The 19,273-nt window shown below is 45.6% G+C and overlaps 1 protein-coding gene across 1 annotated transcript in view; it reads right to left on the minus strand.

Moving 5' to 3' along the window:
* The window catches only part of LOC115310331 (disintegrin and metalloproteinase domain-containing protein 17-like), a 260,003-nt gene that overhangs the window by 199,764 nt on the left and 40,966 nt on the right, over positions 1-19,273 (minus strand). The window contains exon 5 of the mRNA XM_040210410.1: positions 8,511-8,552. Within this exon, the coding sequence (XP_040066344.1) occupies positions 8,511-8,552 (42 nt within the window). The remainder of the gene's footprint in view (positions 1-8,510; positions 8,553-19,273) is intronic.

Consider the following 19,273-nt stretch of genomic DNA (forward strand, 5'->3'; position numbering starts at 1 on the left):
AGCTCTCGTCCTCCTCTTCCTCGGCCCCCGCGGGCCCATGTCCGGCCGCCTTGCGGCCGAGACTCCTACAAGTCTTATCCCAACCATTGCTTCCGAGATTTGTGGCGCACAAAGCTCTTCTCAATCACTTCGAAACGCTCTTTATCCAGCAGAAGGAGCCTACTGCACAGCATCTCCCCAGCTCCACAAGACGGGGTGGACGGAGAGCCGTTTATGATGCTAAGAACAGCATCATAGACGACGATGAAGAAAATTTCAGAAAGCTATACCTGGTGACCGCCGCGCTACGTTTTGAGCCCTGGACATAAATGCCTTGGGGATTGCACCTGCCTACTTCGAATGACCCACCTACTACAGCCCGATGCGTTTACCGCAATGAGCCACCACACCACCATGCCGAACAGACTGCCAGGGCGTTACCACCTAAAACATTAATTGAACAGATTGGAAGGTCACCGAGGCTCACTGGCTGACTCGCTTCAGCCGCCATTAAGCTTTCAAAACGCAGGCAGCGGTTTTCGCGAGGATCAAAAGAGCACGTTGTCCTCATCTGGCATATTATATCGTCCCATTATCACCATACTCTATGCGGGTCCCTGCGGGTCTCGATAATACGGGCTGCTGCCTTTCTGTTTAGCTGCGGCTCTCCTGCGCCAATAAATATTATTAATTATATAGAATTCTTTAGCTACTTTACCCGGCTTTCGCGACACGGGATCTGGCCTCAATTGCGCCGTGCATACGCAGGTGCCGCGCGTTCGGGGATCGGCAGCACGCATTCCAATACATTTGCATCCTCTTCAAAGGAGCTGCCGTCCTTGGCGTCGTCCTCGACGTCGTTTTTGACATCTAGAGATCTAGATGTTCTAGAGATCGTTCTTGAGGTCGTACTAGAGATCGTTCTAAACGTCACCTTTAACTTCGCCGTTGACGTCGTCCTTAACGACATTCTTGAGGCTGTCATAGAGGTCCTCCTAGATATCCTCCTAGACGTGGACATCTTGGACGTCGTTTCTAAGGTCGTCCTAGAGGTGATCCTTGAGAACACCCTAGAGGTTGTCCTACAGGTCGTCCTAGACGTCGCCTTTGACGTCGTCCTCTAGAGCGTCGTCCTCGACAACATCCTAGCAAGCAGATAAAACTGCGCAGCGCATACACGGAGTGACAGTAGCCACACATTGAGATTTGCGCCCAAGCCAGGGAGCCATCATTCAGGGCGGCGGTGCAAGCAGATAAACTTACGCTGTGCATACGCGGAGCGCCAGTACGCACATATTCACATTTATGCCCAATCTATGAAGCAATTATTGGTTTCAGTTGATGCAATTTGGTACATGGTCAATGATGGTCGCTCGAGACACGATGCAAGCCCTTTCTTTCGTTAAGGTGTTGCTGACCGTTGCCCTTGCTGCGACTTCGCCAACCTCGCTAGAAAACCTTCTGCACGACCGGCTGACACGGGATGACTCACGGATCGCCGCATAGCGTGTCTAAACAGGCCCGCCATTGCTTTCACATACCACGTGACTTACAGGGCCCGACCCGGACGCGCACACCTTCGACTCCTGGGAACACGCAGTCTCGGGGACGTCACGAGACTCCTGCTTCCGGGGATGGCTACAAAAACCCACCACGCGGGACGACCGGTCGGGGCACGACATCGCCCGAGGCACGATGCGAACCCTATCTTTTGTTCAGTTTGGTCCCCTTTCTAAAGCCACCTGTTATCGTAGTGCCGATTTGTGTTTGATGGCGATGTTGTGCCCCTACGACCTGTCTGACTATCGTAGGCATGTTCTCGCGTTTTTGTCAAGTACCTTTATGTTTGTTATTTATCCCTGTTCCTACTGAAAATGTCAAGTTGTCGGGTGACATCGAAACGAACCCAGGTCCAACGGGGGGGGGGGGGGGGGGGGGGGGGAGGGGGGGGGCGGGGTTAAATAGCATTCTTGAACTTATCACCAGCATTAAAAGGAGCCAGATCGATGTGCTTGCCGAGCTTGTGCGGGTTCAGAGCGCTGAAAAGGCTACCGACGAAAATGTGAGTGAACTTCCTGATAGAGTGAGAGCTCTCGTGGCCCAGTTTTCCGCAGTGAATGCTTCTCCCGTCCCCTACGTTCTTGACCATGAGGCCTCTGCCGGTATTGTGTCACAACTTTGCGAGGTAAATTCGCGATGCGGTGATGCTGAGCATACATTGTAGAGGTATATATATTTTTTTTGGCATTCCGGACTCCCAATCCGAAACATGGACCCAGTCGGATGAGAAGGTGATCCGGATTTGTGCACAAAGCCAGCGCGTGAAATTAAGCCCCGATAACCTGGAACGGTCCCACCGGCTGGGAAAGTTCTCGGCGAACGAAAATCGAACAATCATCGTGAGATTCTTGCGCTTCAAGGAAAGGCAGAACGTCTTATTCTCTGGAGGAAAACTAAAGGAAACACAGTAGCGGTGCGTGAGGACCTCTCGCACTCCCTGTTCAAAATTCGCTGTGACAAACTGTACGTCATTGACAGGTGTTTCCAGTACGACCTTGCGGCCGACACGGTCACAGACATTCCTAGATGGCAGCGAAAATTTCTCATGATCGATCACCGTCGCCCGTTACTACGGGACGTATAATGACTTCGAACCATACGTTCACGTTCACGAATATCCGTAGCCTTCTTTCCAAACGTGAGCAGCTCAGTGGCTTTATTTAAGATAATAATTTTAGCATTGTCATTGTACAGAAACGGACTAAAGCCTGAGACAAGTGACAGGGAAATTCTTCCTCATAACTTAATGCTTAATATTTACCGATACGATTGGTCCGCACTGAAAGGAGGGGGTGTGCTAAGAGCGGTAAAAAAGCATTTCTTTTTTTCATATTAATACCAGCTCCAATATCGAGGCTCCTTTTGTTTGTGTTACATCGTCTTGCACGAAAATTATTATCTGTGTCTACTACCGACCTCCATATTATTGCGGCATGTTTTGTCACGAGCTTCATTCTCCGCTGCTTGAAATTGATGAGCGGTACTAAAGATCAAATGGCTTATTCTTTGGCGAATTTAACTTCCCTATCATAGATTCGCTTAGTCTAACAACTAGTGGCTCCAGTGAAGCAAAGGATTTCCTCGATGTATGCTTAAACTATAATCTCAACCAAGTCATCAACAAACCTACACGTGAAGACAACATGCTTGATCTTGTTCTTATGACGTCCCCAGACCGGGTGACATCCATCAGCCAAATAAAAGGTTTTAGCGACCACAACTGGCTGACCATGGAGTTATCCTTACCCATTCATTATAGAAACCCATCCTCAAAATTATTAAGGACTACTCCAAATGCCCATGTCGACGCAAAGAACAGCAATCTTTCTGTACATTTACCGATATATACCTCCAGTGGTGACTCTAGGCCAGCGGAACAGAACTGGTTACTTTATAAACACAAGTTAAATAATCTCGCTGACCTGTTTGAACAATCTGATCACATACGGAGGGATTATTGCAACCCATGGTGTAACAAAGAATTAAGGTTTCTCAACAATAAGAAAACGATTGTCTAGAAGAGCAAGGCGCCTAAACTGCGAGGCTGCCTGGGATGCCTACTTTTTTGTCTCAAGACCTACTCTCGTGACTTCGCATGGATAAACAAAAGTTCTTTTTTGAGAATCTTCCTAGTATCCTGCCTGACCACCCTAAAATATTCTGGAGCATAATATCCCCTAACTAATGTTCCTCCTCTATCCAGCAAACCGATGAGGACGGGTCCCTAATATCTGAAACTAACTGTGAAACAGTATTAAATGTAGTAGAGTGGACAGATGGGCGAGTTTGTAGATATTGAACATAGTTACAGTTGCGCACAAAAGGACAAGCACAGAGAAGAGGAACAAATAGACGGCACACACAACTCATGTATTAACAAAAGAGGAAAAGAAAGTGGTACAGAACGCGGAATCCGCTCGAGCGTTGGCCACACAGGCACGAGGGACCACAGGCCCGAGGGCTCGAGTGGGACACGCAAAAATTACCCACACAGAAAAGATTTTAAGAAGGCAATGTTCTCCTCTGTTAAAGGCCGACGTACAACCTCGGCTTTCTGGAGGGAAGATAATCCTCTTATCGCTCCCCTCTCCTAAGCTGCGAGGGAAGTCAAGTTGGGGCAAGGTAAAAAGTGGAGAGGATATAGGAAAGGAGGAAGCGGGCAAAAGCGGAAAGCGCGAAATGTACGTCGGCCTTTAATGAAACAGACGGAAAGCTAACACATCGCTCGCCCATGCTTAGGATAGTAAAGGCTTCGAAAATGTCTCTCGTGTGTTTTTCTCGGTACCTGCCTATTATCTTGGTTTTGGCTAAGGATGGCTTACAATTACAGGATTTACAGTGCAGGGGTAAATGGCCCCCCACCGTAGACTTTAGAGAGAGATTGTGCTCTCGTAGCCGGTCGTTCACACACCGTCCGGTCTGTCCAACGTAGCTTTTACCATATGAAAGGGGGATACTATATACTACAATCAGGAAGCAGGACACATAAAAGTGGGAGTGGGTCTTGTGGCACATACGTTTTTTTTTTTAATTTTTTGCCTTAGCATGAACGTTTTGACAAATTTGAGCCATATTTGGTTGGCTCACATCACTAAAGGAACCCCGTACCGGCTAGCCACCTTTTTTAAGATTGTGGGAAATTCTACGCGGATATGGGATGAACACAATTTTTTTTTTTTTTGTCAAAAGCGGGCTTAGGTTTTTGAGCTCCCCCCACTCTCTTGACCAGTGTTCCCACTACCTCAGTTAGCACCTGCAAATTGAAAGCCCGAAGATGTCAGCCTGTCAATTTGAGCTTCAAAATCACAAAACAAAAGCGTGATTTGGAGGCCGATAAAGAAGGCTGATTCGTGGTAATGCCTGAAGGCATGTACAATGAAAAAGCCTGCGCAGCAACACAAAAGAACTTTTGACAGGTGCAGATTGGGATGAAAACTGTACAGAGCCAGGCTCTCAGTCTGTTTGAACGTCTCACGTTAACACAGTTAGCCGCCAACATAAGAAAAGCAGAAGAGCTGCACTTAAAAATCTTGTTTAGTGCCAAAACACACAAGGAAGCATGTTCATTCCGAGCTTTTGTCACTGTAAGAGGTTCGTGGCAACGGCAAGTGTCGACATATTCGTAAAAACATCTTTCAGGGTTAAAAATAACGACCCCCTTTTTGATCAGCAATTCGGAGGCTGTTCTTGAATTTCTGAAGAGAAATGACTTTAACAATCACAGTGTCTTCAGCGTGGATGTTCAGGACCTCTTCTACTCACTTCCCCATGATTCCTTGCTCGCCTCTGTCAGGTCCTGCATTGAGTCACGTGATGAACTTTCGTTCCGGAACTCAAGTGGGGTAACCTTAGAAAGTTTCCTAGACTTCTCCTTTTCTATCTTAATTCCACTTTCATAGGGTGGCAAAAAGGGTTTATTTGCAAAAGTCGGGTGTGTGCGTTGGCTCATGTGTAGCACCGGTTTTAAGCGGTTTTTCTTTCGGGTGTTGACCGTGCTATTGAGTCTTCCATTGATCCTACGGCTGTTACAAAATTGTTTAAATATGTCGATGACTTCCTGTTAGTGTACAAAAAAGAAACAGTCAATGATGATCTCTGTAAGACAATAAACATTTTCCACAAATGTGGTTTAAAACTTGTCTTTACCCGTGAAACGCCAAAGGAAGGAATTTTGCAATTTCTGGACATATCGCTTTCCCTGCTACCCAATCACCTGTGCTGGACCTTTTCCCCTCGTTCCAAGAAAGGCATCGTAAACTACACGTCCTCTCACTCCAAAGTCGTTAAAAGGGGTACAGCTATGTCATGCCTTACAAGCTCATTAAAAAAGTCTTGTTTTCATACCCTCCAATGTAGTTTTGAAGCTCAAATTGGAGAGGCTGACATCCTCGGGCTTTTGAATGCAGGTGCTGACTGAGGTGGTGGGAACACTGGTCAAGAGAATGAAGGGAGCTCAAAAACCTAAGCCCACCTTTGACAAAAAAAGAATTGTGGTCGTCCCCGTATATGCATAGAATTGCTCACAATCTTAAAAAGGTGGCTAGCCGGTACGGAGTTCCTTTAGAGACGTCAGCCGCCCCCCCCCCCCCCCCCCCCCATAAAAGAAGGGTAAAATGTGCCAAAAACTTTATGCTAAAGTAAAAAAACAACAAAAAAAAACAACATATGTGCCACAAAAACCACTCCCACTTTTATGTGCCCTGCTCCCCGAGTGTAGTATGTAGTATCCCGCTTTCATGTGGTAAACGCTACGTTGGACAGACCGGACGGTGTGTGAACGACCGGCTACGCGAGCACAATCTCTCTCTAAAGTCTACGGTGGGGGGCCATCGACCCGTGCACTGTTAATCCTGTAATTGTACGCCATCCTTAGCAAAAACCAAGATAATAGGCAGGTACCGAGAAAAACACACCAGAGAGATTTTTCAAGCCTTTATTACCCTAAGCCTGGGCGAGCGATGTGTTAGCGTCCTGTCTGTTTTATTAACAGATGAGGAAATTTTCTTCTTAAAACCTTTTTCGTGTCGGTAATTTTACATGTCACCCTCGAGCCCTCTGGCCTGTGGTCCCTCGTGCCTGTGTAGCCAACGCTCGAGCGGATTCCGCGTTCTGTACCACTTTCTTTTCCTCTTTCGTTAATACATGAGTTGTGAGTCTGCGCTTGCCTGTCGTCTACGTGTTCCTCTTCTCTGTCCTTGTCCTTGTGTGCGGAACTGTAACTATGTTCAGTATTAAATGATTTTTTGTCTGTGTTTACATTAGAAGACGCCGGCGTCCCTATATTACCAACACTACCGTATGAGTCTATGGAACCTATTGACATCTCATGTGTTGGGATAGCTAACCTCCATGATACATTGAAATTTTCATCCTCTGAAGGACCTGACTACATCACCCCCTAACTTCTTGACTACAGCATAGCAATATCTAGCGAATTTCCTACTTAGTATTCTCGCAGTCTTTATCGCAGGGTTGCCGACCATCCGACTGAAAACTGGGTAAGGTCGTTCCGGTCTTCAAAGATGGGAATCGTTTTTCGGCTTCGAATTACCGACATATATGTCTAACGTGCGTAGCCTCACAACTTCTAGAGCATATTATTTACTCAAACGTCGTATCTCACCTTGAGAGAAACAACTTCTTTCACAACAAGCAACACGGTTTTTGTAGAGGACTGTCTTGTAAGACGCAGCTCGCAGAATTCACTAACGAGTTATACACTAATTTCGAATTCAAACACCAAACTGATGCCCTACTTTTACTTTTTGAAGGCTTTCGACCGCGTTGCCCACAGTCGCCTTTTGCCAATCTTCCATTCCTCGGAATTGACCCTCTCGTTCTCTCCTAAATCCAGGATTTCCTCTTCTGTCGCACTCAATTCGCCACAATAATTAGTTCCCCATTCACCCTCGCTGAGGTTACCTCGAGAGTCCCACCGTGCAAGGGCGAATGCTCCAGGTAGATTGGGCGGAAGCGGATTCGCATGGAGCGTTAGGTTTGCAGAACTGTGCACGACTTACTTTTAATTTGCCTTGTTTTAATAATGACCATTTCCCTTCACGTGGTGGCTCTTGGATTTGAAATTTCGTCGGAACGACTCCAACGGCTCAAACGAGAAAGGTTTCGACATCCCAAAGCCCTTGCAACGTTCGAATTTTTCTCCTAATCATAATCAATAAGGTGGCGACACCAAACGACACAGTACGAGCTTGAACCCTGGAGTTGTCCCTCGGGAATCGCCTCAAGCCACGCTTCTTTGAAAGATTCTGTAGACGTGCATTTTGAAAAGTGCTATTGCAGGGACATTTCTTGATGCAGCACCGGCGCAACAGTGCCAGTGACGTCGCTGATCAAAGTTCGCTTCACTTTTTCTACAACTGGACCGCTTTTGAAAGTGTTTTGAAACGCCTAAGCAGAACAGGGGATCAAAAATATATTTAAACTCACAACTGACGCGTCCTCTGCTTAACACAAATGGGCGTCGCGAAGCGCAGAGCGATATTCGAGAGGAATCGGGTGATGAACAAGGGGGAAGAGGGATAGACGAGCGACACTTTCGGAATTTAGAGGACAGCGGAAAAAAAAAGGTAAAAGGTACACAAAACCTTTTTGACGTCACTGTAGTGCATAAAAACTTCACATCCGAATTTTGTTTTTGTTTTCTTTAACAAATAAGCCGTGTTCTCGTTTCAGCTCTTGTGTGCGACGTCTAGATATCAGGTCCAATCGGATGGTACATTAAAATAATTTTGGTGGGGTCAGAATAACATAAATTGAACTCTCTATATTTCACTCAAACCCTAGTTTAAGGGAGCATAAAACACAACTGTTTTTTGAATGGCGAGAGGTGTCTTCTATTTATTGAAATTACGATGCAGCCACATAAACGTTTTAATAGCAGTGATAGAATATCTTCGTAATCTTAGGGATATCGCAATTCAATAGAGATAGAAAAGTAAACTACTTCTCACATGTTCGCGTCTTGGTGCGAGCTTGCTGTTGAGGTAGTGCATCTGGAAAAGCTAAAAAAATAAACAACAAGGTATCACAACAAAATCGAGTCATTTTCAGTAAAATATATATGTTTGGCAAAGCGGTCACTATCACTGAAAAATATCGATCAAACTCCTTTGAATTCTGCCTGTAACAATTCATATTACAGACAAATCGATAATTAAAACTAATTATTTGTACAAAACGACTTTTTACAATAAATTAAAGAAGAACCTTCTTTAACAGATGTTACAACTCGCTGATCCAATGTTGAAAATAGGCTTGCACATTCACTTCAGTTTGTAGGTGTAAAGTGCATTGCACTCACTCATCATATGTAATTCACTATACTGCTTAAAGGCCGGTTGACACATAAATATGAGCGGGAATTCAGAGGTTGCCCGCATGATAAGCATAATATTAATAGGTTAGGAATATTTGAAAAAGGAAGCGTTACGATTTATCTTGAACACTTATGGCAGGAGTACTCATTTTTCAGAACTTTTTGTCCAGACCGGTCAACGTTTCTTGAAAAAACATAAACTAATGAACTGGAGTTTCTTTTTAATCTGATAAATGAAAACTATATTTGTTACAGCATAACTCTTTTAATTTTAATACACACAGAGCGTCAACAAACAAACTTTTTAAAACATTTGGTGAATGTAGATGTTCAGAACTATTAGTTTTTTCCACGTATAATTCACGAATAGAACTCGCTCCCCTGATGAAATGTCTCTTCAAATTGCGTGTTGTTATTTTCTATCTATTGAATATGTTGCCAGAATTTTTATTTTCATGCTTATTCGATATATGATGTACTTGTTCTTTTTTTTGTTTGTAATGAGATGCTCTTTTGTATACTATGTAATACTGACATGTTTTCTCAGTTTTTGTCCCGAGTTCTGCTTATTTAAAGAGTGTGGTGTTATGTACCAAATGTGGGTACCGTGGTGCAGTGGTAATTTGTGATTAAAATAAAGACACCGACTTCGCATAACCGAAAAAACAACTTCAATAGAAGTTTCGCTTCCCATACGAGAGGCGTCATCAGAACATACACAGAAATCAAATGTCCATATTATGCTTCCGGGAGTGGGCCACGGTTCTTGTTGCACTCTGACGCATCCACGCGGGGGGCACCTGTGAAAGCAGGTGTTTGGAGAGTGGCGTCTCCACGGACCCCGAGCGATGCGGGTTCGCCCGCCCACGCCCGGCTGTGCGTGGCTTTCCCATGTCTGGAGAAAAGGGCATCCTGGTGGTTGAGCCGAGCCCGGGGTAGGTTTGGACCCTTTGGGGCCCCCGGGCGAGGCAATACACCACTTCGGCCCCTGCTTCGCATAGGCGGGAGTCCTGGTAAGGCCCGGCCAGGATGATTCAGTCTAGTCGCCACTCCTTCTACTATCCCCTCCCTTCTTTCACCTTTGTCTTCTCCTTCTTTTCACTCTTCTCATTTCTCTTCTTTCCTTTTCAACTTCTTTGGCGGCAAGGGCTAACCTTTGGTGGCAAGAGATTTTTTTGTCTTGAACCACACTTGGTTATAGCGCCTTGGTAGTACTGGCAGAGCAACATACTCAGACAAGCCCTGACTGTTATGAGGTGCTGCCTGTCCCCTTGTTAGGCTCCGTGGTGGGCGGTACGCCACGGTTGCTGAATTTTCTCTGCCTTCTATGGCGTCCTCTACGAAAACCTCTTCAGGACAAGCGTCCAATCGGCCTTATCCTGAACTAACCAAAGCAAAAGATGTTGAACCTCCAACCTTCACAAGATTCTTTGTTATTCATTCTGAAGATGAACAGCGCCCCGTGGGAAAAAATGTCTCCTTTCGTTGTGGCAAAAGTTCTTGAGAATTTGATTGGGTATAATTACAAAGCAAATAAGATGCACTCCGGTGATCTCCTCGTCGAAGTGAACACTAAAGATCAAAGCATGGCGCTCCAGAGAAACTGTCCCGCATCGTAGATGTCCAAGTAGCAGCTGCCCCACACCGCACACTGAATACCATTCGAGGGATGCTCTCCGAGGACGACCTCCTACACTCTAGTGAAGAGGAAATTCTCGAAGGCCTCCGACCATCGGGTGTCGTTGCTGTAAAGCGAATCATTTTCAAACGAGATGGTGTGGAAACTCCAAGCAAACATGTTATTCTCACGTTCGAAAGACACACTCTCCCAGCATTCGTGAAGGCGGGATAACTCCACTGCCGTATCCGACCGTACGTACCGAATCCACTGCGGTGTTTTCGGTGCCAGCGGTTCGGTCATGGCGCTCGGAGCTGTCGAGGCAAGGACATCTGCGCATAGTGTGGAAGCACTGATCAGGTTGTTGATATCTGCGAGAGTGAAGTAAAGTGTGCTAACTGCGATGGTGCACATCCCGCCTACGCGCGCGCATGCCCCATATGGAAACAGGAGAAAGAGATCCTTTCGTTGACAGCCAAGGACAGCGTGTCTTACCCCGAGGCCAAGAAGCGCTTCTTTCTTGGCAAAGGGGGGCTTCCTCAAGGTGGTGCGTAGGAGGCTTGCACCACCTACCGAGCCTCGACCCTTCCAGGTTCCGTCTGGGAACCGGGGGGCCGTCGCTCAGCCCCCACCTACCAAAAAACCAGAGGTGGCGGCATGCCCTCCACCTCAGGGAGGTGGCACTGGTGCCCCTCCCACTCAGAGGGACAGGCTGTCAAACGATATGCCTGCCCTGATTGCTCGGTCTCCTTCTAGGAGGAAGGAGCGAGCCCTTCGCCCCAAGCCTCCCGAAGAGCCGTCCACATCTAAGCAGCAGCAGGCCCCTCCTGCTGCCTCCACCGTCTCACCTGAAGAGGAGCGGATGGATGTGAGTGAGTCTCCTCCCATCCGTTTGGCTCTTCCTGATGACTCAAAACTAAAGAAGCCATCCCAGAAGAAACCGATACCACGAGTAACCCTGCCCAAGCCGCCTGAGGGCGTCAAGGCAGGAACCCCTTATAAGTTATAACATATCGACCATAAGCAGTTACAGTTTCATGCAATGGAACTGCCGAGGATTGCTTCAGAACATTGACGATGTGCACTTTTTTCTTGATGAGCTGCGAACTCTAGCAGTCGCTCTGCAGGAGACTCATCTCAATGGCACTCATATGAACATGTTTCATCGTCACCATGTTTTTCGAAAAGACCGTACATCATCTCATTCTTCGGGTGGAGTGGCTGTTGTGGTACGAGGCGATATTGCATGCACGGCAGTTCCTCTTCGCTCACCCCTGGAGGCTGTTGCGGTGCGTATTCTTGCAGATCGTCTCACTACTACTTTCTCCCTTTACCTTCCTCCAGATGCTCCGATGGACTTTTACGATTTGCAGGACCTGCTGAACCAGCTGCTGAAGCCCTTTTTAATCTTAGGGGATTTTAATGCACACAACCCCTTATGGGGAAGTGCTCGGTTGGACAATCGTGGAAAGGTCATTGAACGTTTTTTACTTTCATCATCACTATGCTTTTTAAACAGCAAACAACCAACATTTTATAGCGCGAGCCATAGCACTTTTCCATGTATAGACTTGTCTATATCATCTGCTACATTATGTCCTTGTTTTTCATGGAGGGTTTTAGATGATCCTCTTGGCAGTGATCACTTTCCCATCGTTTTAGAAAATCATATTCCATTACCCACTATTTTAAAGCGAATTTTCTGATGGAAACTTGATGAGGCTGACTGGGGACTGTTCCAACTGGAGGCCACACTTGACTTGTTAATTCTTGAGAGTATGACACCAGAGGAGGCTACTTTATATGTTACCGAGCAAATCATAAATGTGGCACATCACTCTATTCCCAAGACATCCACAAACCTCCCAAAACGGTGCAATCCGTGGTGGACCCAGGAGTGCAGCACAACTAGGCGAAACCAGAAAAAGGCATGGGACACCTTTCGACGGTATCCAATTCCCAGAAACTTGGTGAAGTTTAGAAAAAGAAAGGCGAAGGCTCGGTGGACACGAAAGCAGGCAAAACGAACGTCCTGGAAGAAGTATGTCTCTTCCCTGAGCAGCGCTGCCTCCGCAAAAGAGGTGTGGGACCGCTACCGTAAAATAAGGGGTGACCACCGTGGCTTCATTGTTCCTCCTCTCTTCACCCCGTCTCCTGCATCGTTAAAGGATATTGGAAATGCCCTCGGCATGCACTTTCAGGGTGTGTCTTCCTCCGATAACTACAATGCTGCTTTTAAGTTTTTCAAGAGGAATGCAGAATATCAGCGACTGAAGTTATCAGGTGCAGATTCTGAACCTTACAACAAACCTTTTACGGTTTGTGAGCTAAGACTGGCTCTTGACACCAAGAAACAATCCTCACCAGGTCCCGATTCTATCCACTATGAAATGCTTCGTCGACTCTCCTTGGAATCGTTTGAACAGTTGCTTAAATTCTTTAACCGCCTCTGGGAAGACTCATACTTTCCCGACGCATGGAAATGTGCACATGTCATACCCTTCCTAAAACCAGGAAAGGACCCCTCATGTCCATCAAGTTACCGCCCAATCGCACTCACTAGCTGCCTGGGTAAGACATATGAGAGACTCATTAACAGGCGACTTGTATATTTTCTTGAAACTAACAATATTTCGGATAACTATCAGTGTGGTTTCCGAAAGGGTCGGTCCACTTTGGATCACCTGGTACGCCTTAAAACCTTAATTAGGGAAGCATTTGTAAACAGGCAGCATTGCGTTTCTGTATTTTTTGATTTAGAGAAAGCATACGACACTACTTGGAGGCATGGCATTCTTCAGGATCTCCTTACCCATGTAGTACGAGGTCGCATGTTCCGTTGCATTAAAGCTTACTTAAGGGGAGGAACTTTTCAGGTTCGGTTAGGCACCACTCTGTCCGATATCTTTGTACAAGAAAATGGGGTCCCGCAGGGAGGCGTCCTTAGTGTCACACTGTTTGCCGTCAAGATCAATACGATTGCTGAAGCGATACCACGTTCCATTGCATATTCGCTCTATGTCGACGACCTGCAGATCTCTTCTTCCTCTTGCAATCCTTTTAGTTGTGAGCGTCAGCTGCAGCTAGCAATAAATAAAATCAGCAAATGGGCAGATGAAAATGGATTCCGGTTTTCAGCTGAAAAAACTGTTTGCGTACCCTTCTCTCTCCGGTGTGAGATATCACTAGATCCCGGCTTAGATATAAACCGAACTCCTATAGCTGTTAAAGCTGAGCATAAGTTCTTAGGCATTATTTTCGGCTAAAAGTTAAATTTTAACTCCCATTTACAGCAACTAAAACAGAAATGCTTAAGATCCCTTAACATTCTCAAAGTTTTGTCTTATAAAACTTGGGGTTCAGACAGAAAGGTTTTGTTACGCTTGTATATCTCTCAGGTGCAATCCCGTCTTGACTACGGTGCCGTAGTCTAACTCAGCGCGACCATCCTCGCTGAAAACCCTGGACCCTGTGCACCATCTTGGCTTGCGGCTCGCCACGGGCGCCTTCCGTACCTCTCCTGTACTTAGCTTGTATGTGGAATCTCACCAGATGTCCCTTGCCAAGCGACGGCAGTGTTGAGGCCTGAGTTATGCTTCCCGGACTATGTCTGACCTCGACCATCCAACCTTTACTACTTTGCAGCGGCCTCGGTACGCCCGTCTTTTTGAGAACGAGCCGAGGACGATTAGACCTTTAAGTTTTCGTGTGGGAAGTGATCAGAAATCTCTTGAACTCGACCTTAATGGGATCGAACTCCTTAAGAAGCCTCTACGTATTGCACCTTGGGAGCGGTTTCCAGTTTTATGCGACTGTACGTTTACACGGTTCAGCAAACATAGTATTTCGCCACTTATTATTCAGAAAGAATTTGTTGAGCTACAAAATAAATACAGCAACTATGTTCACTTTTATACTGATGGATCCAAGAACTCCTCCTCCGTAGGGACTGCCGTTTACTCTGAAGAATTTACAAAGGCCCAACGACTCGAAAGCATGGCTATACTATTTTCACCGCAGAGCTCTATGGTGTATTGATGGCTATTGAATACATTATGGCAAGCAAAACTATGAAAGCTCTTCTCTTTGTGGACTCACAGAGTGTTGTTTCAACTCTCTGCTCAGTAAACGATACAAAAATAAGCTAGCCCAATTAGTGCGATTTAAAATCAATCGTTCCTTAGTTCATGGCCACGATATAAAGTTTTGCTGGATCCCCAGTCATGTTGGACTTTTGGGCAATGAAAAAGCAGACCAGTTGGCTACCTCCACAAAAAATCTCACGGTGACTTCTACTGGCCTACCCTATCAAGATGTAAAGCCCCCCATTAAAAAAGCACTCCTCCGAACGTGGCGGTCCGAATGGGACCAAGAAAGTGAAAATAAGCTCCATGTGGTAAAACCAGATTTAGGACTGTGGGAGAGTGCATCTCATTAGAATCGCTTCATAGAAGTACTCCACTGCCGCCTTAGAATTGGACACAGCGTCTTGACACATGGGCATCTCCTTTGTGGAGGGGATGCTCCAGTCTGTGAGCACTGTGGGGAATCACTAACGGTGCTTCATATTCTATGGCTCTGTTCAGGTCTTGAGGAGAACCGACGTGCTTGCTTCCCGGCATTTTTCGCATAAGATATTCCTTTCCATCCTGCACTCTTAGTGGGTGAGCATCCCATCATTCCCATTAATCGCGTAATTTCATACTTAATAAAAAGCGGTTTTTTACGTCGATTTTAACTTCCATATCTCTTTTTTCATGTTCTACTAATAACAAAACTTTTGTTGCAAAGCTGATTTCACAGTGAATCTTCCAAGACTATTAGTCTGAGCAACATTATTACATCTGTTTGACGCAGTATGGCCTTCGTCGCATTTGCGCCAGTAAACCACCAATACTAATACTAACTCTGACGCATCACCTCCGATACCCCATTACTCAAGGAGTCTGCGTAGAGCCTTGCACACATCTGTGTTTCTATTCGCTTTTTGTTGAGATCTTACAGCTGTGTTTTTCCTACCTTGGCTGCCCCTTGGCGGATGGTTGTATGAATAAATAAAAACTGGCGGCAACTTTTTATTTAGAAGGGTCTATATTGCATGACATGCAGTATTTAGCAGTGATCGTTTCAATTATGTGGAAAACATTAAACAGTCGCTCTGGGAGTAAGAATCTGTGTTCTTATGAATTTTCGTGGAAACTGGTTTGGTGTGTGACAAGAGGGGAAAGTGGTGAGGGAACGGAAGGGTGGCGGAGGGAGAGTACTGTAATGAGGGGGGGGGGGGGGATAGAGGAAGGAAGCAAAGTGAAGGGATGCAGATGCTGAAACACTAAGAAAAAATGGGGAGAAAAGAAGGCGGAAGGGAGGAGAGAGGCTGAAAAAGACAGTTGGCCCGCCCCATGATGTATATTATCCCGCTAAATGTAGCGAATAACTGAATTGCTAGTTAGGTCACGTGACGTCAGTTTCCCCGCTAACCCTAGATTGGAAATTAAATTTGTGTTTAGGTGAGAAGAAGCAAAATTCGTCACTGAATTTATCGGGAAAACTAAAATGTCTTAGATATCACGTGACGTATACACTCTAAGAAAAAAGATGGTCTCAAAGGACTAACGGCAGCATTTGGTCCATTGAACTCCCATTTGCTCCCCGAAGAGACCATCTGGTTCGAGCTAGGTACCGTGCGCAAATGCTGGGTACTAACTGTACACGGCCAGGACTAACCGAAAGGCGCGCGGGAGCAAATGCAGCCCCGGGTGCAAAAGCGCAGGAGCAAAAGCAGCGAAAGGCGCAGGGGGAGCAAGAGCGCGGGAGCAAAAGACGTGCGGGCAAGATGGCGGCGTCTGCTTCATCGCCGATGGCCAGCGTTAGCGACGCACTTACTGTTTCGGAACGCAGGGGGAAGTATCCACAGACAATCGCAGCATCAAAAATTGCAAGAGGGGGCATGTTTAAGGGTTGAAACTGACTTTATGTCGATCGCAGCATCCACACCAGCGCATCGTGGAAGCCGCCTCTGACTGAAGCACAGCCATTGTTGATGCACTGGCCATGCCGCTTTTGGGCACTGTCCTGTCGTCCTTCCCGTTTGCATACTTTTGAACGTGCTTTGAAAGCGTTTATATTTTCTTTTTGGTTCAACTGAAACGTAGAAAAATGTTGTTATCACTTAGCTAGTGGTAAAAACGTTTCCAAAGGCAAAAAAGATAAATTCTGGTTTCTTTTCTTTTTGTATTCTTTACATTTTTTTTTTCGGAAAAGACGATGGGGTTGCCACGGAGACGCGCATGCGCACAGTGGGGAAGCTATGCGGGGAAGCGAGAACATGGCTCCTGGGAGCCTATGAGGAAGCTGTTTTATAGACTGTCACAATTAATTACTGTGTGTACCGTTACGTCTTAGTAAGAGATACACTCCTAGGAAAGTTTAGCAACAATATTGGAGAACAATACTGGTGCGAAAGCAGCACCATATTTATAACGTCGTTCACGGTTGAGATGGTCACTGACAAAACGACTCCTCTCACATGATCAGTATAAAAGGCGCATGGGTAGGCTTTGGGGTGACGATTGAAATAGCGTGTCGTCGCGTGTGTGTTGTGTGTGTCATCTGTGTTCTAATTCCTTGTCTATGTTGAAATGTGTATAACGTGTGCAAATGTGAAATAAGCGTTGTTGGTATGTTAATGTAATGAGCGCGGAAAAGATCTACCCCAGCGATACTATATTTTTTTACCAACTTTGAATTTGACGTTGACTAGCGCCACCTGGGTGTGTAAGTGCGCAATTTGGTACTAAATAAGGTAAGGGCGCAACCTTTAGTCCCAGGGGCCTAAATGCAAAGGTGCAAAAGTTACTCCTGGGGGTTCAACTTTGAGGGGCTAACGGTAGGGGAGCAAGGGTTGCTCCCGTCACCGTTGCTCCCCTAGGGGACCAATGGTTGTGTCAGCGCATTTGTTCTCTTGCGGGAGCAAGTCACGCTCCCTTTTTTCTTAGAGTGTAGTTGTAACGTGTGGTCACGTGACGGGAATATTCTCACTAAATTTAGCGGAGGAAGCACAGACGAATGGACGGACATACGGACAAATGTTTGGGAATTGAGGGCTCCTTTAAAAATAAAGTTATGCTTAAAACAATAGACAAAAATAATGCACAAGTCAGAGCCGTGTCCATGGTGTCCATAGTGCTACTTCAGCGCCCTGCTGTATATATAAACAGGTCTTACTGAAGCACTATATGATACTGTCTAAAGCAGATTAAATAACTGCATGATGCTGAATTATGTAAAAGGCACAATTGCATAATACTACAAGACACGAATCCCATAATATAAATTTACGAACATATGCTTCATGAACACGAAGTAGGTTGCCAGTAAAACAAATCAAGCTTTACTTGTAAAACTAGGCTTACTGTATTAGTCACTAGCCTAGGCTCGTTAATAAAGGACATATACAAATTGGAATAATACATTGAATTAAATGTAAAACTTGAATCAAATCTTCGATCTGAACACGGCGTGAAGTCTGTAGCCGCTTGCGTTCTAGTTTCTGCCCATTGGTTTCTTTCCCGCCGACGTTTTGAGTTTGTCTCATATTGGCACATAGCTCGTTTTTCTGGGGAGTCTACGGTCATGATTCTAAGAAATGACATAAAATGAAGTTGGAGGGGCAAGAAGGAAGAAGGTGATGCCAAGTGACACAACGATGTTAGAAGAGGAAGAAAAAAGAAAAAGGATGACGAAGCAGGGATAATCGAAGACTGAGACCGGGAGGAAGCGGTGGATGGGGTCCATGGCTACGCTCCAGGACGCGCCCGACCATTGCTGTGCACAAGCTGTCGCGGCGAGAGTTCCACACTCCCCTTCAGACGCCTAGGAGACAGGAGCTTCGCTGCCTTCCGCAAGTCTATATGGGTCGTCGACGCAGCGTACTCAAACTGTAATGCCTGATCCGAACAGCTTCTTTTTTTGGAACTGTAGATGTGCTTAAGCGTGTGTGTATTATTTTCCCTTTTACTGCGTACGTACTCCTTTGCTTTCCGTTGTATCTTCGTCTTACTTTTGTAAATAAAATCAATTGTAAATTATTCGTTTTCGGCCTCGTCTCTAATGCATTTGCAACGTCTCCGGTAGGACCGTGACATCTACGTTGACGTTTGATTTCAGGAGCGCAAAATTCTTTTAGGATAACGTCATCAGTCACATATTTTAGCCATTAACTATGAAGGTTCTTATTGCATCGCGTTTAATAAACCTAGGCGTGTCAGCATTCATACACCCAACGCTATTCGTTCTCTTTTTCACACAGGGGACAAATACAATGACTCAATAAACCAAAGTGTAAGCTGTTTGTCCAAAACTGGCCCGTGCATACCTTTCCTGCCTTACGGTCTAAACTTGTTTATTGAAAGGGGTATCCTTTTTTTCTTTTTTTTCTGAGCTAGCGCCTTTGGTAATATGTACATGCATTTAAAAAGGATGCTTTTCCCCACATAAGTTTGAACGTTTGAATATAATCGCGTATCAAGACGAAATAAGAGTAGTATGGTATTAGTCACCTCCAGGGCATACTGTTATTCGAAGTGTAAAGTAAATAGAATAAATATTGCTTTGATTTGTTCTGCAGAGTCATTTTGCTAAATATTTGATGATGCAACCACATACTTCAGTTATTAACCAGCTACGCATAATGAAGAAACTCAATGCCAATTCATTTTAGGTAGAGTGATTTGTTTTTCTGGGTTCCGAAAAGGAACCCAAAGCGCCGCGTCCAGACGGAT

Source organism: Ixodes scapularis, unplaced genomic scaffold (assembly GCF_016920785.2).
Source record: "Ixodes scapularis isolate PalLabHiFi unplaced genomic scaffold, ASM1692078v2 PGA_scaffold4__175_contigs__length_147842914, whole genome shotgun sequence".
Lineage (NCBI taxonomy): Eukaryota > Metazoa > Arthropoda > Arachnida > Ixodida > Ixodidae > Ixodes > Ixodes scapularis.